Below are 22,278 nucleotides of genomic sequence, written 5' to 3'. Positions count from 1 at the left end.
AATTGATATGACTGAGATGTCCTTGTGTGGAGAAATGCAAATGTAAGCCAGGGCTCAGTAGTAGCACTCTGCCCCTGAGTCAGAAGGTTATGAATTCAAGTGCCATTTCAGCATTTATGTGAGTAATCTAGTCAGAACTTCAGTGAAGTACTGAGGCAGCCCTGCATTTTTTCAGGCCTTGTCTTCCAGAAGAGGTGGTAAATACAAGCACCATCTTCCCTCTCAGGTGGATATAAAAGATCTCATGGCACTATTTGAAGAGCTGGGGAGCTCCTCAGTTGACCTAGTTAATATTTACCCTTCAACTAACATCATCGAACAACTTATCTGGTCATCTTATCTGTGCTGTCTGTATGCAAGCGAGTTGCCATATTTTCCTGTTATGAGGGGAGAGTCGAATGCCCCCTCTCTTTACCCTCCTTTTTTGACTGCAACAGGTTTGTGTTTTTAAAAGGATTGCCAATTTGGTGCATGGATCATAGAAGAACCAGTTGGACATATTTTATTGAGTTTAACAAAGAAAGGTTAGCTTTATTATACTTAAGCTGATCTAAGTAAAATAATAAATTAAGTTCTATTACACTTGCACCACTTTCACATAACACACACATTATGATTACAGACTGGAGAAACATAAATTGGTCAAATTAGAGTCTGTAAAAATAAAAGGAACATACAGTCTGTAGTTTGGCGACTCGGCTGACTTCAGGCTGAATTGTGACCTGTAACTTTCTTTTGGTGGTTCCAATGCTTCCAATTTAAAGATGTAGACAGCTGATTTGGCTGTTCTCCTGGAGATGGTAGTGCTGGTTTGAACTCTTTTACGAAGTTTCTGTCTGCAGCAGGGGCATCCCTGGGTGGTCACAGTCAGAAAGCAGGGTTTGAAGCTTGCAAGGTGGGCTGGAAAGAGAGGAAGGAGAGAACCACTCGGATCTTTTCATCAACATCTCAGTTGCTTGTTCTCTTACTACAGAGAAAGCAGAAGCTTAAAACACACGCAGGGTGGGCATGTCACATGACCACCCAGTGATTCAAACGTGGTCGTCACTAGTGCATTCCCGCTTGTTACTTTAATCAGTGTGTGTCTGGGAACTTCCCTCTCACAGCGATGGCCCTATTGTTAAAGTGATGGGTTCAGGGTATTCCCTTATAGCTCGATGAGTTCTTGTCTGGGGAACCCCTCTCAGCTAGGGTCCTATTGTCCAAGCGATCAGGCTTATCGGTTCATTTCCTTACAGTTAAATACCTCAGGTGATTGCCTTGGTGTCTTGCTAATGGGGACAGTCGTGGTTCACTCATTCCCCAAGTAATTGTCCTTGATGGATCTTTGCAGACATTCTGTCTCCATCCCTATGGATTGGAATGTGGAATGCACAGTGATGCAAATTGGGGTAGCCATTTTTAGCTGTGGGCTCAAGTTACCGTTAATCTCTATGTTTAAAAAACCCCTGTTTTTAAAAGTTCAATTCAGATTTCTTGCTGATGGATTAAAAATCATTGTGACATTAAGCACGTTTTCATGACACACACCACAGCAGTGATTAACCTGAAAAAATACTTCATTTCCTGTGAAGCACTTTCAGAAAGCCTGAGGTTGTGAAAGGTACTATATAAATACAAGCTTGTTATTTTCTGTTTGCTGCGGGTAGCAAGTACCAACTTGTGAGCCTACATATGTTGTATGTTACTGGTGACTATCTTTAGTTTTGTACAAAAATATATTTTCTTAATGACGGAGGGAATTATTTTCTTTGGCTGTTCAGGTGCACCCAAACCCAGAACGATCACCTCATCTCCGACTAAAGTTGTATGAGTTTGCAGGCAAAGTAGTTGGCAAGTGCTTATATGAATCTGCTCTAGGTGGAGCTTACAAACAGCTGGTTTGTGCACGCTTTACTCGTTCATTCTTGGCACAAATCATTGGACTCCGGATGCACTATAAGGTAATGCAGGTTTATTGGTTAATGTGTTCATAGTGGCTTTGGAATACATGTGACTGTTAATGGTACAGCCGACGGTAAATGCTGAGCTGCTCAAATCCCAGAGGGAAACTTGAAACAACCGCCACAACTTGTTTTTCAATTTGTATAAATTTCGAGATGCGTGCCTTGAATTCAGTAGTAATAAGACCACCAAGTCTTGTAAGTTTCTTACAAAACTAAATTAAACCTTTAGAAGAAATTATTTTAAATACATACATAGATCTACATATTACTACTGTGATAACTTCTAAATCCCCTAATTAATCTAGCTCCCAGTTACACTTTTGTTAAGGCAACAGTAAGACGCATAGATTTTAAAAGGCCCAGGCAAAGAAGCATGATGCCCTGAATAATCCAATTCGAAGTGAGTTTTCTTAACTTCAGTTCATTGTAAACAGCAGCTTAAGGCTTAGATGCTGAAGGTGTTTCACACTTAGAAGCATAGAAACTAGGAGCAGGAATAGGCCATTCAGCCCTTCGAGCCTGCTCCGCCATTCATTATGATCATGGCTGATCATCCAACTCAATAGCCTGCTCCCGCTTTCTCCCCATACCCTTTGATCCCTTTCGCCCCAAGAGCTATATCTAACTCCTTCTTGAAAGCATACAATGTTTTGGTCTCAACTACTTTCTGTGGTAACGAATTCCACAGGCTCACCACTCTCTGGGTGAAGAAATTTCTCCTCATCTCAGTCCTAAATGGTCTACCTCATGTCCTCAGACTGTGACTCCTGGTTCTAGACTCCCCCACCATCGGGAACATCCTTCCTGCATCTACCCTGTCTAGTCCTGTTAGAATTTTATAGGTTTCTATGAGACCCCCCCTCATTCTTCTGAACTCCAGTGAATATAATCCTAATCAACTCAATCTCTCCTCATGTCTGTCCCGCCATCCCAGGAACCAGTCAGGTAAACCTTCGCTGCACTCCCTCTATAATAAGTACATCCTTCCTCAGATAAAGAGACCAAAACTGCACACAATATTCCAGGTGTGGTCTCACCAAGGCCCTGTACAATTGCAGCAAGACAATCCTGTTCCTGTACTTGAACCCTCTGGCTATGAAGGTCAACATACCATTTGCCTTCTTTACCGCCTGTTGCACCTGCATGCTTACCTTCAAGGACACCCAGGTTTTGTTGCACATTCCCCTCTCTCAATTTATAGCCATTCAGCCTTCCTGTTTTTGCTAACAAAGTGGATAACCTCACATTTATCCACATTATACTGCATCTGCCATGCATTTGCCCACTCACTCAGCTTGTCCAAATCACACTGAAGCATTTCTGCATCCTCCTCACAGCTCACCCTCCCACCCAGCTTTGTGTCATCTGCAAATTTGGAGATATTACATTTACTTCCCTCATCTAAATCATTAATATATATTATGAATAACTGGGGTCCCAGCACCGATCCCTGCGGTACCCCACTAGTCACTGCCTGTCATTCGGAAAAAGACCTGTTTATTCCTACCCTTTGTTTCCTGTCTGCTAACCAGTTTTCTATCCATCTAAATACACTACCCCAATCCTATGCACTTTAATTTTACTTGCCAATCTCTTATCTGGGACTTTGTCAAAAGCCTTCTAAAAGTCCAAGTAAACCACATCCACTGGCTCCCCCTCATCAACTCTACTAGTTACATCCTCAAAATTCCAGTAGATTTGTCAAGCATGATTTCCAATTCGTAAATCCACGCTGACTCTGTCCGATTCTGCCACTGTTTTCCACTTTCTCAGCTATTAAATTTTTTATAATGGACTCTAGAATTTTCCCCACTATCGACATCAGGCTGACTGGTCTATAATTCCCTGTTTTCTCTCTACCTCCCTTTTTAAATAGTGGGGTTACATTAGCTACCTTCCAGTCTGTAGGCACTGTTCCAGAGTCTATAGAATCTCAGAAGATGACCACCAATGCATCCACTATTTCTAGGGCCACTTCCTTAAGTACCCTGGGATGTAGATTATCAGTTCCCGGGGATTTATCGGCCTTCAATCCTATCAATTTCCCCAACACCATTTCCCTACTAAAACTGATTTCTTTCAATTCCTCCCTCTCACTAAACCCTGTGTTCCCCAATGTTTCTGGTATATTATTAATGTCCTCCTTTGTGAAGACAGAACCAAAGTATGTATTTAGTTGGTCAGCCTTTTCTTTGTTCCCCATTATAAATTCCCCTGTTTCTGACTGTAAGGGACCTACATTTGTCTGCACCAATCTTTTTCTCTTCACATACCTATAGAAACTTTTACAGTCAGTATTTATGTTCCCCGCAAGCTTACTCTCGTACTCTATTTTCCCTTCTTAATCAATCCCTTGGTTCTCCTTTGCTGAATTCTAAACTGCTCCCATTCCTCAGGTCTGTTGTTTTTTTCTAGCCAATTTGTATGCCTCTTCCTTGCATCTAATACTATCTCTAACTTGTTAGATCTTAGAATGCCTCCCTTTACACACAGCCTTTCCTCCTTTATACATATTTTCCCCTTTGAATGCAAATTCCCATTGTTTCACTATATCTTTTGACTTTACCTCTCTCTGATAATAAAAATCTCCCATAGTACTAATTTTACCAGTAATCTTTGGGAAAAATGAGCAAGGTTTCTGAACCTGGCTAGGTGACATATTTCACCCCTCCTTTGAAAACAATCTAGTCTGGTTTATTTAAAAATACAAATGTTCCCTTTACACCTATGTCTACCAATTTATTAATTTATCTTCTAATATATCAAAGACCAGCTGCCTTTAATTCAATTAAATCCCACACACACAGACATAGACACAGACCCCACTATTACTCTACTTAACAAATTCCAATAACATTATAACAATTATCACATCTTCCTGACAGGATCTTTCATCAGAACTGGAAGATGTTCAATATTAATTTTTAATGATGAAAGGTCTTTGATCTAAAATATTAACTATGTTTCTCTCTCCACAGATGCTGCCTGACCTGCTGAGCATTTCCTAGCATTTTCTGCTTTTATTTCAGATTTATAGCATCCACAGTATCTTGCTTTCGTTTTGAAATACTTGTGCGGGACTTTACACAAATATTTCCGGTTGACTTGGCAAAGATTTTGAATTGGCCATCAATGTGTCCCCCATCTCCCCACCAAAACATCCCTCATAGTCCAACAAAACTCAGACCTGATTGGTGTTTACAAGGCTAGCTTTTTAATTGTGGCACTGTGCTCTGAATGGATTCTCTTCCTCTGCCTCCTTCTCCAGGTTTAAATTGTTTTTAGGTACCACTGAAGCAAATGGTTGCCTCCAGGATGGAGCTGCAGGTTATTCAGAAAGTGAAACTTCAGATGAAAGCAGTTAGAATAAGAGCATAACTTGTTGATTAAATGCTTTTCATCAATTATACTCAACTGTAACCTTAGATTTCTATGTAAATTACTAGAATCCATGAAAGTTGAAAATATAATGGTTGGTCTGTTGGAAACTAGTTTGGTGAGGTTGGTTGTAAGTTCCTGCATTCAATCTAAATTGGCCATTAGCTTCTGACTAGATAGGGACACATTATCAACACTGACACGAAAGGAAAATAAATCATAACTATGCCTTTTTCTTGTAATAGTGTCAATGACCCAAATGAGAAAAAAAACTTTTCACTGTTCATATCTTTATTGCTTTGCCAAGTACCAGAATGTTGGCCTTTGTGATTACAGTTAACACACCACCTCTGTCTTATCACCTCTGCTTGCAGTATTTTGCAACTGATGATCCAGAATTCTACAAGAGTAAAGTATGTTACATCTTGAAGAATGATGTGAGTGAAATGGACCTTGTTTTTGCTGAGGAAAAATATAACAAGTCAGGACACTTGGAGAAGGTAGAGTTGTTCAATAAATTCACTTGATAGGTCTGATATGCACTCTAATGTTGTGCCCTCTTCCTGCCTAATGGAAGCCATCTAGCATTTACTCTATCGTAACCTTTTGTGATCGTGAAGATCTCTATCAGGTCACACCTCATCCATCTCTACTTCAGTAAAAATAGGCAAGCCACAACTTCTCAATTCCCTTTTCATAACAAACCCATCACTCCTGGTAAAAGCCTACTGAACCTTGCTGCACCTTTTCTAGGTTTTATATCCTTTAATAACCAGAGGACACAGATTAAGGTGATTGGCAAAAGACCCAGTGGTGACATGAGGAAACCTCTGTTTACATAGTGAGCTATTGTGATCTGGAAAACACTGCTGAAAAATATGTTGGAAGCAGATTCAATAATCACTTCCAAAAGGGAGCTGGTAAATAATTTCAGAATGGGAGAGTGGGACTAGTGGATAGCTCTACTATAGTGCTAGCACAGGCATTATGGATTTAATGGGTTCTTTCTCTGCTGTATCATTGTGATTCTCAAAATGAGCAGTCAAAAACTGTATATAATACTCCAACTGCAGCCTAAGGTTATTTACAAGTTCAATATTATCACATTGCTTTATACTCTAGATACAAAACCAAGGATTTCTTGTTATTCACTTGTGCTGCCAACTTCTAATGACATATATTTTTGCATGCCAACCATTTAAGGTATAAATATTTTCTCTCTGTTCTAAAATGTATAACTTTGCATTTCAGTGCAGGGAAATGTACCTGCCTTCTTGCTGTCTTTTTCACATTTTCTATACTAATCCCTCTCCCAAAAAGCTGATGTCATAAGCAAATGTTAATGTTGCTCCTTCAATTCTTATTTCCAAATCATCTATCTATATCTTAAATAAGAGTAGTGCCAAACATAGATATGTGGAGCAGCACTCATCTATGTTTCCAGACTGAGAAACTTTCCTTTAACTTTGTTACTAATCTGACTACAAAAACCTTTCAAGTTTCTCTTGCACTTATTCTTACCCTTAATTCCCCTTTTGTAGCTTTTCTATATTTATTTATTCTATTTAACCTGACTTTTATATTCCTATATAATCTAAACAATCCCAATCTTCAAGACACTCCTTTATTTCATTAACTGGAATGTGCTTGATTTGAACACTTTCCATATTCAGTTTCAATATCAGCCACGGCAAAGCTTCCATTCCATTGGAAGCAGTTCAGAATGGGAGGGTTGTCTTATGAGGAAAGGTTGGCCAGGCTAGGCTTGTAACTGCTGGAGTTTAGAAGAGTAAGAGGCAACTTGATTGAAACATATAAGATCCTGAGGGAACTTGACAGGGTGGATGTGGAGCGGATGTTTCCTCTTGTGGGAGAATCTATAAGTATTGTTTAAAAATAAGGGGTCGCCCATTTAAAACGGAGATGGGACGAACATTTTTCTGAGGGTGGTGAGTCTTTGGAACTCTCTTCCTGAAAAGGCGGTGGAAGCAGAGTCTTTGAATATTTTTAAGGTAGAGATGGATAGATCCTTGGTAAGCAAGGGAGTGAAAGGTTATCATGGGTAGGCGGGATACAGATTTGAGGTTACTATCAGATCAGCCATGACCTTATTAAATGGCAGAGCAGGCTCAAGGGGCTGAATGGCCTTCTCTTGCTCCTTGTTCGTATGTTTATATTTGCTGATGTTTCCTTCCACTTTTTCTGTGCAAAGGCCCTTTTTGGTCTTGCTATAGTTTTGTTATTTTTTTTCAAGCTATTTATCCTTGTCATTTTCTTTTTCCTTTTCCATTATTACATTGAACCTAAATCTATTTATTTTCTCCTTGCTTTGGATCTACTTGTTCTGCTTCATTACCCAGAACTATTTTTCTTTGTTATTAGAGGAGCAGCATGTTACCTCTCTGTCCATTCCTGTATTTGATGGCCCATAAAGATACTAAGATTACTGCATTTGAGATGCTGCAATTTAAATCAATCCCTTAACTTATGAAACACTCTTTGTAGCTTGTGAAACCTGTTATGCCCCCTACATTGAGGGTTCTGATTTGAATCTCAACTTCTGGCTAACTTCCCCTCTCTGACCCAGTGCTTTACGTTTGCACCTTATCCTAGTACCTTGGAGCCAATTCTGGAATCACTGAGTTTACTGGCAGTATCGATTTGAAAGCTTCCCCATATCCTTTCTTGGATTATCACTTTGAGATTGTTCATTTTATACCCTCTCAGGTTATAGAACTGATAGCAGGAGGTGCACAGATACCAGTAACCAATGACAACAAGATATTCTACCTGAACATGCTGGCACAGTACAGACTGGCCAATCAGGTGCGGCAGGAAGTGGAGTGTTTCCTTAAAGGTATGATATCACACCTGGTCAGCAATGATGGAAAATGAATAGAAATGAAGTGGAAGCATTTGCCCTTGTTGTGGAGTCCTGTATAATTGGTCTAAGTGGCCAAAAAATAAATCATAATGTTTAACATAAGGACTAGAGATTGCCCTTTGTTCATGACCAAATGTTTGCATTATTTTTTTTTTGCAAGGACAATTACTTTTGTGTCCCCTGCCTAATTCCTTCTTCCAACAGATCTAGAGTTTGTCTGCTGAGAGATGTTAAAGAGTCATCTTGGATAACCCACCCTCCAGTCCTTTATTCTAAGAACAGCATCCTGCTTGATGGTGACCACTGTGTAGACAGTCCTCATGTTCTAGCACAGTCTGTTCCACGTATTTATCAACTTCTGTGTAATGTAGTTAAAATATAAACGGTATTCGCTTTCCTCCTTTTGAGTTCATATCCATGCATTTGGTACCACAATACACTTTGATATCTTTGTTTTTAGTCAAAACAATATCAACTGAGAGATTTCTTTCAATGCGAAAATCAACCTAGTGAGAAGACACTTATTACAGCAGAGTTTTATAAATGTTTGTGATCCATAAGTTGGGGCAGAGGGGAAGATGATGTTTCTTTTAAAATAGGAAGCCCTGTCTCCTCCATCTTGGCCATGTGTCATAGAGGTCTACAGCACAGGAAAAGGCCCTTCGGCCCATTGAGTCTGCGCCACTCAAACAAGTACTTAACTATTCTAATCCCATTTTCCAGCACTAGGCCCATAGCCTTGTATTGCATCGCAAGTGCACACCCAAATACTTCTTAAATGTTATGAGGGTTTCTGCCTCTACCAACCTTGTCCTTCAAAGTGTGAGAGTCCATTGTGAAAGTCTCATGAATGCTAAATACTCCATCTAGCACTGAATAAAGTGTGCCAAAGAGGTGAAGAGAACTCCGAAAATGGGTGAGAAAAGTAACTGCTGCCTTGGATTCCGGAAAGTTGCAAGTTTAAATCGCTGCCCTCAATTCCTGAAATAGCCAATTGAGAAGGGAGATAATAAGCAAAGGCTGAAGTATCTTTGTCATATCTGGGTAATCTGGTACTTCCTAACTGCAAGGGCATTGACAATGACTTAGACTGAGCATGCACCTTGTTCCTATCAGTTGTAAGCACTAGGCCAAGCAGACAAAATAATAGTGGAATAAAAATACAAAAAGGAAGAACAAACCTGGGATTGTTATACCTATCTTGCCTTCAGAACATCTCTGATTGTTTCCCAGTTAATTAATTATTTTCAAAGTGAAGTCACTGTTTAAAAAGGAGAATGTGAATTAAGGAAGCTTTTCTCTAAATGATAGCTTCACATTTTTTTCTGTTTTATATAGGTTTGAATGAATTAATTCCAGAAAATCTCTTGGCTATATTTGATGAAAATGAGTTAGAGGTATGTAATGACACATAAAGTGGCTCATTCAATATCACTGCGACCAATGTCCCTTCTAAAATTTTGTTCATGTGCGCGGCCTGTTTATTTAAATGAACAATACTTTTAAATTTTTTTGCATCTCTGGGTATTTGCGGTATCTTTAAAGGGGACAACATGTGAGCAGCTTCTGCTCCTTATTAGTTGCTGAGTGGCTGAGTTTATAGGGAACATTGGTTGTGACTTTGCCTTGAGGCTAATATTTTGGCACATTTGTCTCAATATTAAGATATGCATTTTGCAGGAAGCCTGGCTGACTTTCTTTTGTATCTCCCCATGCCAACAACTAGAATCAGCAAAAAACCATTCAGAACCTCACTGCTCTGAATGCCTCACCATTTAGATGTGGTCATTTGGATAACCAATGAAATGTTATGTTGTTAATTCTCTTGTTTTTGATTTTTGGTTTTGCGGGAACTTTGCACTAAGCTCTTCACACCACTAGATGGCACTAATGAGCCTAGAATGCAAACTGGTGCCAACAACGTCTGTTTGCAGTAACATAAAAGCAAAATACTGCGGATCCTGGAAATCTGAAATAAAAACTGAAAGTATTAGAAAAGCTCAACAAGTCTGACAGCATCTGTGAAGAGAGAAAAACAGTTAATGTTTCAAGTCCATTGTGACTCTTCTAGAACATGCTGAGCTTTTCCAGCACTTTTTGTTTTTAATGTCTGTTTACAGGTTGAGGGTAGTCCTGCAAACTACAATTGAACACTACAATGCTATGATATGCAACATAGGCAATTTTAAGATGAAGCGCTTGGTGGATAAGTAAGATCACCATTCCATGATCAAGAGATGCGGCCTGTTGTCAAGTTTCTACTTATGGATTTAAGAAATTTATGCGCTGCTACTTTCCTGGACTGCTTGCTTTCTCCTGGAAGCATCTGACATGAATTTTTCCTGTCGTGTGTGTCATTTTTTAAAATTTGCTCACGGGATGTGTTCCTAGGCCAGCATTTATTGCCCATCCTTAATTGCCCCAGAGAAGGTGGTGGCGAACTGCTACCTTGAACTGCTGCAGTCCATGTGGTGTAGGTACACCCACAGTTCTGTTAGGGAGGGTCTTCCAGGATTTTACCCCAGCAACAGTGAAGGAACATTAATATAGTTCCAAGTCAGGATGATGATTGGCTTGATCATTTTGAATGAAGGCCCATACCAAGCAATTTAGTGAGATGCTGCTCTGAACGTGTGTACAATACTGTGGCATTGTTAAGGTATTTGACTAAATAAAATATATATAATTTTTGTTTTGGTTAAAAGCGAAATTCGGTCTTTTGGCTTGCTGTTGTTTTAGTTTCGTTCATTTTCCAAACCTATTTCTGTCCACTCTTCAAAAATCCCAGGAGTATTATTAGCTCTGTCATCACTGTTTCTCAGATTATCTTTTTATCCATGTTGCTCTACTTTTGCAACTTCTCTGTTTTCACTCGTAAGCGTTAAAATCCTGTACTTATCCAAAGTGATACTGAGATTCTCCAGTTGAAAGCTGAAAATGTGTAATGGGTGTCTATGGTCTCTGAAAGAGACAGACAGTGTGATGTCTGAAACAGTAGCCTTTTTTTTCTCTTTTGTGTGCTTCCAGCTTTTCTTCGATTTGCAGCATTCACAATTTCCCCTTTTGTGATTGAATTATGGCAGTTCTTTCACCAGGTATTTCTTACAACTAGTGGCTTTTGAAGCTATCCTCTTCTTTCACCCCTCCTGCCAATTTTTCAATTATAAATTCCTATGCCCACAATTGTAATGGAAGCAGCCTATGTGAACTTGTTGTTCTTTAATTGCACCCTCCTTCCCCCATTTTCTCCTGTGCCACACGCTTTAATACTGGGACTGTGGGCAACGTTACAGCAGATCCGCAGATCTTTTCCAAATAAAATTGATACGTGTTGACTTTGCTGCTCGTTAATGTTTCATTTTTTAGCAGGTTGATAAAACTTTTTTGATTCTCATTGTTAAATTCTGACCCCCAGCTGTTGATGTGTGGGACTGGCAACATCAATGTATCTGATTTCAAGGCACATGCTGTCATTGTTGGAGGGTCCTGGCACTTCCGAGAGAAGGTAAACCCTAGATAGCAACAAGCTGCGAAACTGTAACATGGTTGTTGGTGCGGCTTGGGGCTTTGTGTATTATTGGCAAACAAAGGATTTTAATATAAAACACACAATGTTTGAAATGCACAGCCCTGGAAAATGCTTTGGGTATATGCCCTTTGTCAGGATAAACTTTAATTGCTTCGCTTTGATATGCACTACCATTGTGGTATAACTCGCCCTTTACTAATGTTTGTTATATAAATCAGTTTAGACTGAAACGGGGCAAGTCTTGCTTGCATTTGTGTATGGGATGATAATTGCCAGTGGCTTTTGTGGAATGGGTGATTTGGTGTTTTGTCATCACTATTGAGGAATAAAAACTTCACATGTTGTAGTTTGGTAGCTTCACCAACCAGGAACTGCAGCCAGATTAGTGACATTGAATAGTAGTAGTGATTTAAGGTGGTCAGAATTCTTAAATCTATGCTGCCCCTCTCTCTTTTGCCCCCACGCACAGGTAATGAAGTGGTTCTGGACAGTGGTATCCAGTTTCACCCAGGAAGAGCTTGCTCGGTTGTTGCAGTTCACAACCGGTTCCTCCCAGCTCCCTCCAGGAGGATTTGTGGCGATGTGCCCATCTTTTCAGATCATCGCAGCACCTACACAGAGTACCTTACCCACAGCCCACACTTGGTAAGTAGTTAGGCAAAAGGGATACAGGTGGAGTGCAGTTGTGGGCATAGGGCACATACCCTCTGGTGTTTCAGGAGAAAGGTTTATGCTAATTTTCCAGCCACTGAAAATGGCACCATGCACTTTTTTCCCTTCAGTGCTACCCCTCAAGTACTGCTACCACATCTGAAGAAGTTAGGAAACACTTCCTGGCACACAGGTTGGTAGAGGTGTGGAGAGCCCTCCCACAAAATGCTAGCTCAATAAAAAACTTTAAGTCTCAGATCAATAAATCATTGATAAAAACAAAAAACTGCAGATGCTGGAAATCCAAAACAAAAACAGAAATACCTGGAAAAACTCAGCAGGTCTGGCAGCATCGGCGGAGAAGAGCAAAGTTGACGTTTCGAGTCCTCATGACCCTTCAACAGAACTAAGTAGAAATAGGAAAGGGGTGAAATATAAGCTGGTTTAAGGGGGGGGGGGGGTTGTTAGGACAAGCAATTATCTCCTCCTATCACTGGCTGCTTGTCCCAACAACAACACCCCCCCCCCCCAAACCAGCTTATATTTCACCCCTTTGCTATTTCTACTTAGTTCTGTTGAAGGGTCATGAGGACTCGAAACGTCAACTTTGCTCTTCTCCGCCGATGCTGCCAGACCTGCTGAGTTTTTCCAGGTATTTCTGTTTTTGTTTTGTTATCAATAAATCATTGCGAGACACACAGGTTTTAAAGGATATACGAAACCAAAGTGGATGGATAGAATTTGGATTCAGATCAGCCATGATCTCTCTGAATGGTGGAACAGACTCAAGGTTCCTGTCCTATGTAGGCAGTATTTCTCAGATCAACGAGTTTCCTCATATAGTACACAAAGGTGGAATTCTATTTTCAAAAATAGAAGCCCTAGGCTGTGTTTCTTTGTTAGGGATTTAATTTATTACCCTCAAACCCATGAGCCCTTATGTGGGGGGAAAAAAAGATGACGTAATATGAATGATAGTGAAAGAGAGAGGGATGTGAGCAGAAACAGGGAGAGGTGTTTTGGGACGGAGAGGAAAGATACATGCCATTAAAAGAATGTGATAAATTCTACTGCAAAATCTTCTACAATGAAGTGACAGAAATAAAAACGTTTCAGGGGTAGATTACCCCCTCCCCCCAGATCTATTTCTTTTCCCCAAACCCCTCACTCCTTGTACAGATACCAAGCAATACTGCTAACGCTGAGTAAATGGTGCTTATGCTTGATCACAAAAGTATAGGTTTCATTGACAATAGTGGTGGAAGTTATTGATCAACTGTGAGTGATTTTTGTACTGACCAACTCTTTTTATGCATATATCTAGCTTTAACCAGTTGTGCCTTCCTACTTACGATTCCTACGAGGAACTGCACAAAATGCTGAAACTGGCCATTAATGAAGGCAGCGAAGGATTTGGGATGCTGTAACTATGAGGCTTTGGGATATAAAAAGTGGATCTATCCAGTGGCATGCTGAGAAAAGAAGCACAGGGTCCAGGGACTGCTAAGTTAATGATTGCCATGGTTTTCCCATATCTGCCACACCACTTTCAAGACAGAAATGGATGGTAATCACAGCTCTATTCCAACCTGAACCTTCAGCTGCTGGGTGAGCAGGTTTGAAAGATAATGAGCGATCAGCATGCTACAGTCAACATTTTCCAAGCTCAGCCTGTAATGCCAACAGTTCACACAAGCAATCAGTTCCAAAGCTGAGGTTTTCCAGGTTCTGTGATCAATGACATCCTTCTGCAATTGCCTGATTTACCAATAACTTAATCTGGGAGATGCTTTAGAGATTTCAGAGATTTGTCAGGAAATAGAAAAAAGACTATTCTGAATGTTCACAAGCAATCACTGAACTCCCTATGTCAATCTGTTCCTGCAGCACACAGCATTATGTGTCAAACAGCATTTTGCGCACATGACTGCTAAAGGGCTTGTACTTGGACTTTCAATCTCAAGTGGTTGAGAGTTCTAGTGACTTTGTTCTGACCTCTGACTATGCAAGGTCATCCTATGGTACCAGGCACTCAACTGTGAAAGAAACTGAAAGCAATGCCAGGCTCTGTGCCCTGTCTCCCAGGCTCCTCTCTCAACTGAACTATAGTCAGGCTGTTGGCCTCCACCTTGATCAATGACTGTAACAGCCAAACTCTCAAACCTTCAGATAACCGCACTTTTTCTGTGAACTGTTTTGTTGTTGATCTGCTGAGATAGATTCCAACCAATTGCAGGTTCACAAAAGGGAGGTGTTGTTTTGGTGTTAAGATTTCATTCAAATTTCCAGATGGACTATTAAAAAAGCAAAATATTGCAGATGCTGGAAATCTGAAATAGAAACAAAAAATGCTGGAAATAACTGAGCAGGTCAGGCAGCAGCTATGGAGAGAGAAACAGAATTAACATATCAGGTGGTTGAACTATCATCCGAACTGATGCAACTTTCAGAAGTATTCAGAAGTTAAATAATTAAAGTAGTGAAGTGGAAGAAGAATGAGTTGATCAACAATGAAGGCGATTGTAATATGGGAGCAATAACCGTCTCCAGTGCATTATTGTAAATCAAGTACCATATAACACTCACACTAAAAAATTTGAGACTGCTAGAGGTGGAAAATAAGCAATTCTCCCAATTCTCAGTTATATGCTAAATTCTCTCTGAAAGGTTGCAGTTAGGAGCCTTGTTATTAGGACCTCATTAAAAAGAAATGATTATTTTACATAGTTGAGATGAGACATTCATATTGTATCAAGCAGTGATATACTGCAGATAATTCTGGTTGGAAGTTGATAATTATTTTGTGGGTTGCCTAAAGTGGTGTTTAAAGACAGGTTTTCCAATACAACTGGAGACCAGCTGGGCTGCATGGATCCAGTCTTTTTATTACAGGGATGTCGTAAGCTGAAGCACCGGGGGTGGAGACTGTCTCTAGTTTCAATGTCTCAGCTAAGACAATGTTTGCTAGATATAGTATCAGCTACAGACAGAACAAAAGACTTCAAAATCAGGATTTCTTTTATCCTGCCTATTTCAATCTTTTATAATCCCCCACTCAAATACCAGTAACACAGAGGTACGTTGGTTATGTGCACTGTGAATTTTTCCTCATCCATTCTCTGTCAAAAGAAGTCATAACCTGCATTCCTCCACACTCCTCCACATATGGCCAGCTCTCAGTACAGATGTTACAACAAAAAGGTTAGAGATCAAGAAAGGGTGTGACCTTAATCAAAGTTTATTTGCAGCTCACATCATCTAAAGTAACTTTACTTCATAATACATGCCTCTAAGAAGAAATGAATAGATCGAGTTTTATTAAAATTCTTTTAGTACAGGTAAAGGCCAGTTTCTCTCTCTTTCTTTCTCTCCCTCCCTCTCATCTCTATTTCTCTCTCTAAGAAATTCCAAAATCACGTGACAATAACTGAGTGCATTATGTGGGAATTTGGTTTCTGGAGCTTGTCCCTTCTTTAAGAAAAGTTCACTGACTGCTTTGTTTTTGTTGCTGGGATGTGATGCTTTCTCATCCTGAGCAGTCACTATCCTGGGTTTGGTCAGTGCTATTTAATGTCATCAGTTCACAATTTAAAGAGATTACATTGTTTAAAGGAGTAAGAAAGTCATTAAAGGTAAAGTGGGCAGTATCCACTTCTTGATTAGGCATTAGCACCTCTGCTAAAGTGTCAGGTATTTACCTGGATGTGTTGGTGAGCCCAAATAAATATTCTATTAATGGGAATCATTTTCTTTTTAAAATCATGTGATTTATGAAGTTAAAAGGAATTTTGCTTTCAAACTACTTTCTTCTATAACACTTCTTGCCTTTTAGTAGATCTTCAGGTTGTTTTTAACAGCTCCTAAACATTGGCTCTGAAAACTGGGGAAGGAGCTGCTGAACTGAGCTGACTGCACTGTTCCATCAATGAGGGCATCTGCAGCCTGGGTGATGACCTGAAGATATGAGTAATTTAGAAGTTCACATGGCTGATTCTAATGAAGAAGTCCATTCTGTGTGATTAATTGTGGAGTTATTATAAATACTGGTTTGAATTGTACGTTCATTTCTGGATGTGTTATCCAGAGCCCTCAGTGGTTTGCATTTAGCTGCCTAAAAAACTGTATTGTGACCACATTGCACTTTGGGGGGTAGGATTGCAACTGAATTTGGGAGGTATTATGATCTGCACCTGGGTGTTCAGTGCAATGAGAGGAGAGAGTGCTCTGTCTAACAGTGCATTCACACTTAGAGGTTTAGAATTGGAACAAAACAGTTTTGGCTTCAAAATGGTAAACCTTCAAGTATAACTGGGTGTCGAGGCCTAAACTGACTTCAAAGAGAAGTGGGAGAACCACTTCTTCCTCTTGGTTAAGATTGGTTCCTGATTCTCAACTTAGACTGCAGGTATAATTATAGCATGCATATGGTAAAGACACAAAACTCAGAAGTGACCTTGCAAAGCATGAAATATGTCTTCCTGGAAGTAAGGGGCAGAAATAGTTTAGAAGTAGCACATTGTTAGGTTAGACTGAATAGGAAGGCATACATAGATCAGGGATTTCTCTTACCGCTGTTGATATTGTTTTATTACAAGAACCAGTTCATTTAATACAGCCATTGTGTGTGGTCCTTCTCGGTTCATTGCTGCCAATAGATTTTGTCCACTGTCTTTTTCTCCTTCCTCCTCATCTGAAAGTACTGTTCTATTTTAATACCAAACCGTTTTAATAGATAAACAGGATTAAACTTCAAAGTTTTTATATAAAAAGTAGAGCCTAACCTAAATGTAAGTTCTCAATGTGAAATTAAATAATTATTTTTTAGTAAATTTTATTTAATAAAGCCTATCATTACAATCCAACCAAGAAAGCAGCCAAACATTTAGCAATTAATATATTCTTTAAAGAGAGAGATTGTACAATGATTTACATATTTAATGCAGTTGCCTTACATTTTCTTTACATAACATTTGCAAGTAGGTACATTAGTTGTGACATTTGCACGGTCATTTTTCATACTTCAGGGGAATTGTGTGGGTGCACAAACCAATCATGTTTTCCTAGATGCTAACTTTTCAGGGCTGTTATTGAGTCTGTCATCTTGAATATCTGGGAGCAGATTTGGGCAGGGGAGTGGGGGGTGAGAGCATAGGTGAGCAGGATAGCATAGGAAGGGGGAGAGTGGAGTGTGAGCTCAGGGAAGAAAGTGTGTTTGAAAGGAGCATGGTGGTGAGGAAATGGTCTACTGGTATGAGGAATTAAATGGGGGCAAGGGGGTTTGGAATGCGCTGAGTATCTTTAGGAGAAAGGGCTTATAAAACACGTTGAGGAAGAATGCTGGCGGGGGAAGCCTTTCCAATGCTGAAAGAGTACACTGAGACAGATGGTATGCATAGGTGGGGGAGGGCTGCAGGAATTAATCAGTTGTTTTACTGGACTGTCACAACTTCGGATCATGGTGATCTGATTATTATTTTCAGCAGTAAGTGGAAAAGAATGGGGAGGAATAATCACAATGATGAGACTACTTAACTCTTAACATTTTCATCTATACTGCTTTAAAAAAGTTTCATAGCAGATGTTTCCCACTTACTGAGCGGAGACATTTACTGCTGTGAAAAGATATTTAGCAGACGTTTCTTACCAATGTAGACACATTACAGCCAGCTGAAATGCAGACAAGTTAGAAATGTCCATTGAGGACATTTAAATTGGCAGACACAATTAAAATAGTGATTTTTTTTTATTTTTTTACCCTCCAATATTTAACTTGAAGATGTTTTTAACTTTAGTTTATCATTCATTCTGAAAAAGGGAGAAAAAACTTTTAAATGCATAAAAACAGTAGCTTGGGATGTGACATGGTGATGAGAAAGTGCTGCATGGGTTTTTTTAAATTCGTAATCATTAGTATCAGCATCACCACTTAAGTGAAAGTACTTACCCTGTGTGGATTCCACTGTTATTTGACAGAAGAAACTGCAAGTGTTGAAATAAAAACAGAAAGTATAAGAGATATACTGCAGGTCTGTCAGCAGAAGCAAAAAAAAGATCTTGACGTGGATTCTTTGCCAGAACTGCAAACCGAAAAATAAATCAGTTTCACTTTCAAGTCCTGATGTAGGACCTAAGTCTGAAATGTCAATTTATCTTTTCTTTTTACAGATGCTAACAGACTGGCTGTGTACTTCCAATAATTTCTGCTTTTACTTAACATTTCATAGGTTTCTTCAGTTAACTGACTCTTCCATAGAGTGTAGGAGTCTTCTGTCTTAATCTATCAGGTTCATTGCAATCATGGCCAGACGACGGGCAACTGTTGTGCGTTTACTGGCTAGCACCTTTGTATCATTTGTCTTTTTGGAAGCAGATTGAAATGAATTTGTTTTAATTTCCATCAATGCTGAGTTCTACAGTACATAGAATCTGCTTTAATGCATCTTGATGGTTGCAGCACTGAAAACTGGTAAATGGACATAGCCTGTGGGGGTTTCTTGTCCTAAACCGCGGAAGTGATTTAACAAATGAAGGCATTGATTTCACGAAAACATATTCGATCCAATCCTTGTTCCCTTTCCTAACGCCAGAGCTTTGTGTGTCATCTTTGGCCATTCCAGAACATTAATACAATCTACCATCACAACATGGTATCGTGGGATTTCACTTGTGGTGAGGGTATGGTGATATACGGTTGATGCAAAGACTATTTTGGCCACAAGACCAATAGTATAGTTCCATTTGTTATTCCAATAACTCTTAGTAAGGAGGTGATCTCAAAAAACGTGTAAAGGAGAAAACAAAATAAGCTCCAGCTGGCACTTTGCTTACAGAATGCACTGGATCATGTGTTGTCCACTTCAAGGTAAAAGTTCTCACCATATCACTAGTATTGCCAGACTAGGATGGTTTTAATAATGTACCATGTAAATAGTCCAGCTCAACAGTTTTGTCTGTGAACTGAATATTATTTATTTGTAAAAGACTGGTACAGATTTTATATTTCGAACGCTGTTTGCAATGCTTGTTGGTATGGATGCTCTTGAATTTGTCTTTTTCGAATATTTATACTGTTTATGATTAAAAGTCGCTGAATAAATGTGGTGTGGCCGTTTTTTTCATTTTTGTAATATTTTTAGAAATTCAGCTATGTAACAGAAGAAAATATTAAACATTTTATCTATTTATATAAAAGATTTGACAGCCTCCATTATACTCCAGATGTTACATTTTGTTCAGTTGTGATTTATTGGTATTTTATAGAATCTTAAAAAGTGAGAGCCAGGCATCTTTTTTTTCTTCTTTTGAAATAACCCCCAGGAATGGAGCCAAACAACTGTCGAGATAAAGACATTTTTGACAACAGTAATTAACCCCACAACCTATTGATGTCACTTTTCCCCATAGGGATATATAAGCAGTGTCTTTATAAGGGCAGCCTACTTTGTCTGTCAAACACCAATAATTTGCCCTGGATCTTAGACTAAAATGAACAACAGTATAGGAGATTGTCTGGTTTGGTTAAAAGGAAAAAAAAATGCAGAATGATGTATATTTGCTTCAAAACCAAGTTACATATTTTATTCCATAAACAGTTGGGGTCAACAGAATTGACTTTCAGCGACTTAATTCTAGGACCATGAAACTCATGTCACTAATATCCTCTCTGCCAACCTAGTCCAAAGCACAATCATCATCTCTCATGTTTGTTACCCTCTGCCCCATGGATAAAGTGTAATTATTAATCTTCTCACCATCCCAATGCAAGGAAAAAGGGCACTGCGTGTTCAATGGGCTTATGGTGCCAAGGTGGTGCTTCAGAATACCTGTGCTTTTAATAAGGTAAGTGCTTCCTCTAGTTCATGTATGAGGTCCAGACCTGAATTGTGAGGTGCCAGAAAGGAAAAGAGCGATGGCTCACATAAACCTTTCTGTGTACCATAGAGGGGAAGTCGGCTTCATGGCCGGAATGTCTTCCTGTCGGAAGCATTTGTATTAAGTAATGGGTGATCAACAAGCCTGTTATGCACCACTGGACTTGGGGCATATACAACATTAGGGTAGCTGACTTGGGCTGTCTTCTGTAAGTTCTGCCACGCAGGAGGCAGATGTTCATTGTGTAGCTTGCGACAAATATGAAACAATTTGGTTCTGTATTGGTCAGCTAGCTGCCCTTTTAAATCGGGCACAATACAAAAGTTTAAAAAGACACCTTTAGCCTCATCCTACTTTATTACATATATTGTAAAGTTTGTTTAGTCTCTTGGGTAACAAGCTTCAGAGGCAGTCTTAACATGATTTTCAACTATAAACAAACTTCATGACTAATTTAGATATGGATATGACAGCATCCTGGTTTTTGATCGAGGTTGGCGGTTAAGAATTTCTAACGAACATCGTCAAAGTGTTGAGAGCTATAAAAGGAGCTAGTAAGAAAAAAACTCCAGCGTAGTTGAATCAAACTAATTGAGATCTCCTAGCTTTTAGGATACTAGGAGAGGAGATGTGTATATAAATTGTTTATAGAGATCAAGATTGTTATGATTTAAATTGCACTACTTGAAGGAATGGTGAAAGCAGATTTAATAGTAAATTTCATAATGGAATGGATAAATGCTTTAAAAGGAAACATTTGCAGGGCTATGGGGAAAGAGCAGGAGGACTAATTGGATAGCTCTACAAAGGGCTGGAATATGTACAATGAATTGAATATAAGATTCTCTGATTCTATCTATAATTGTTAATTCATAACTTTGTTGTCTGACTTTGAAAATTGGGAGCGTATTCAAACGGACTTTGGTGCCCTCATACACGAATCACCAGAAAGTTAATATAATGGTACAGCAAGCAATTTGAAAGGCAAATTATGTTAACTTTTGTTACAAAGGGATTGGAGTAGAAGAGTAAAGAAAGGGCATTGATGAGGCCAAACCTGGAATATATGTGTGGCTTTGGTCTCCTTACCTAAAGAAGGACATTCTTGCCCTATTGGGAGTGCAACAAAGATTTACTAGACTGGCTCATGAGATAAGGGGATTGTCCTGCAAGAAGAGATTGAGTAGACTAGAGTTTAGAAGAATGAAGTGTGATCTAATTTAAACATAAAATTCCTAAGAGGCTTGACAGGATAGGTGCTGAGATAATGTTTCCCCTGCTGGGAAATCTAGAACATGGGACACGTTCTCAGAATAAGACGTTGGTCATTTATGACTGAGTTGAGGAATTCCTTCACTAAAGGGGTTGTGAATCTTTGGAATTCTCCACTCCAGGGAGCTGTGGATGCTCGATTGTTGAGTATATTCAAGACACAGATCAATAGATTTTTGGGTACCAAGGGAATTAAAGGATATGGAGAGAGAGAGTGGGAAATTGGAGTTTAGATAGAAGATCAGCTATGATCTTGTTTGGCAGAGCAAGCTTGATGCGCCAAATGACCTACCTCAGCTCTTATTTCATATGACCTTATGCTATTATGTTCTTGCATTTCATCAGCACTTTGATCTTCCCCTTCCTCTTGTGGAAGATCATACAACTCAATTGGTGCTGTCTATAATTTCTCCATTGTTCTAGGCTAATGAAGAAGACCACTTAGAAGCTTGGTATTTTTGCCAGCAACTCCACTAGGCCCACGCCACCATCCTTTCCCCAAGCAATTTAATTTCTTCAGGTAATTATCCAATTCCCCTTTGAGAGGCATGATTGAAAGTGCCTCCACCACACACTCAGACAAAATATTCCAGATCCTAACACTTGCTGCATAAAAATAGTTTTTCCTCATGTCATTGTTGGTTCTTTTGCAAATTGCCTTAAGCTGGTACCCCTGGAATTGGAACACTATCTTTCTCAATCTGTCCTGTCAACTTCAAGCCTTCAAGTTACTTACTGCCAAGTTG

The 22,278-nt window shown here is 39.4% G+C and overlaps 1 protein-coding gene across 3 annotated transcripts in view; it reads left to right on the top strand.

Annotated features, from left to right (window-relative positions):
- Positions 1-19,484, top strand: part of arel1 (apoptosis resistant E3 ubiquitin protein ligase 1) — a 73,812-nt gene extending 54,328 nt beyond the window's left edge. For all 3 annotated transcript variants that reach the window (XM_078562127.1, XM_078562125.1, XM_078562128.1), the window contains 7 exons: positions 1,764-1,943; positions 5,699-5,824; positions 8,052-8,181; positions 9,547-9,605; positions 11,624-11,713; positions 12,207-12,382; positions 13,713-19,484. In XM_078562127.1, the coding sequence (XP_078418253.1) occupies positions 1,764-1,943; positions 5,699-5,824; positions 8,052-8,181; positions 9,547-9,605; positions 11,624-11,713; positions 12,207-12,382; positions 13,713-13,815 (864 nt within the window). In that variant the 3' untranslated portion in view covers positions 13,816-19,484. The remainder of the gene's footprint in view (positions 1-1,763; positions 1,944-5,698; positions 5,825-8,051; positions 8,182-9,546; positions 9,606-11,623; positions 11,714-12,206; positions 12,383-13,712) is intronic.
- Positions 19,485-22,278: the final 2,794 nt, after the last annotated feature.

Source organism: Cetorhinus maximus, chromosome 18 (genome assembly GCF_964194155.1).
Source record: "Cetorhinus maximus chromosome 18, sCetMax3.hap1.1, whole genome shotgun sequence".
In the NCBI taxonomy this organism is placed as follows: Eukaryota; Metazoa; Chordata; class Chondrichthyes; order Lamniformes; family Cetorhinidae; genus Cetorhinus; species Cetorhinus maximus.
Note: the sequence above shows the minus strand (reverse complement) of the source record. Positions and strands in the feature narration are given on the sequence as shown.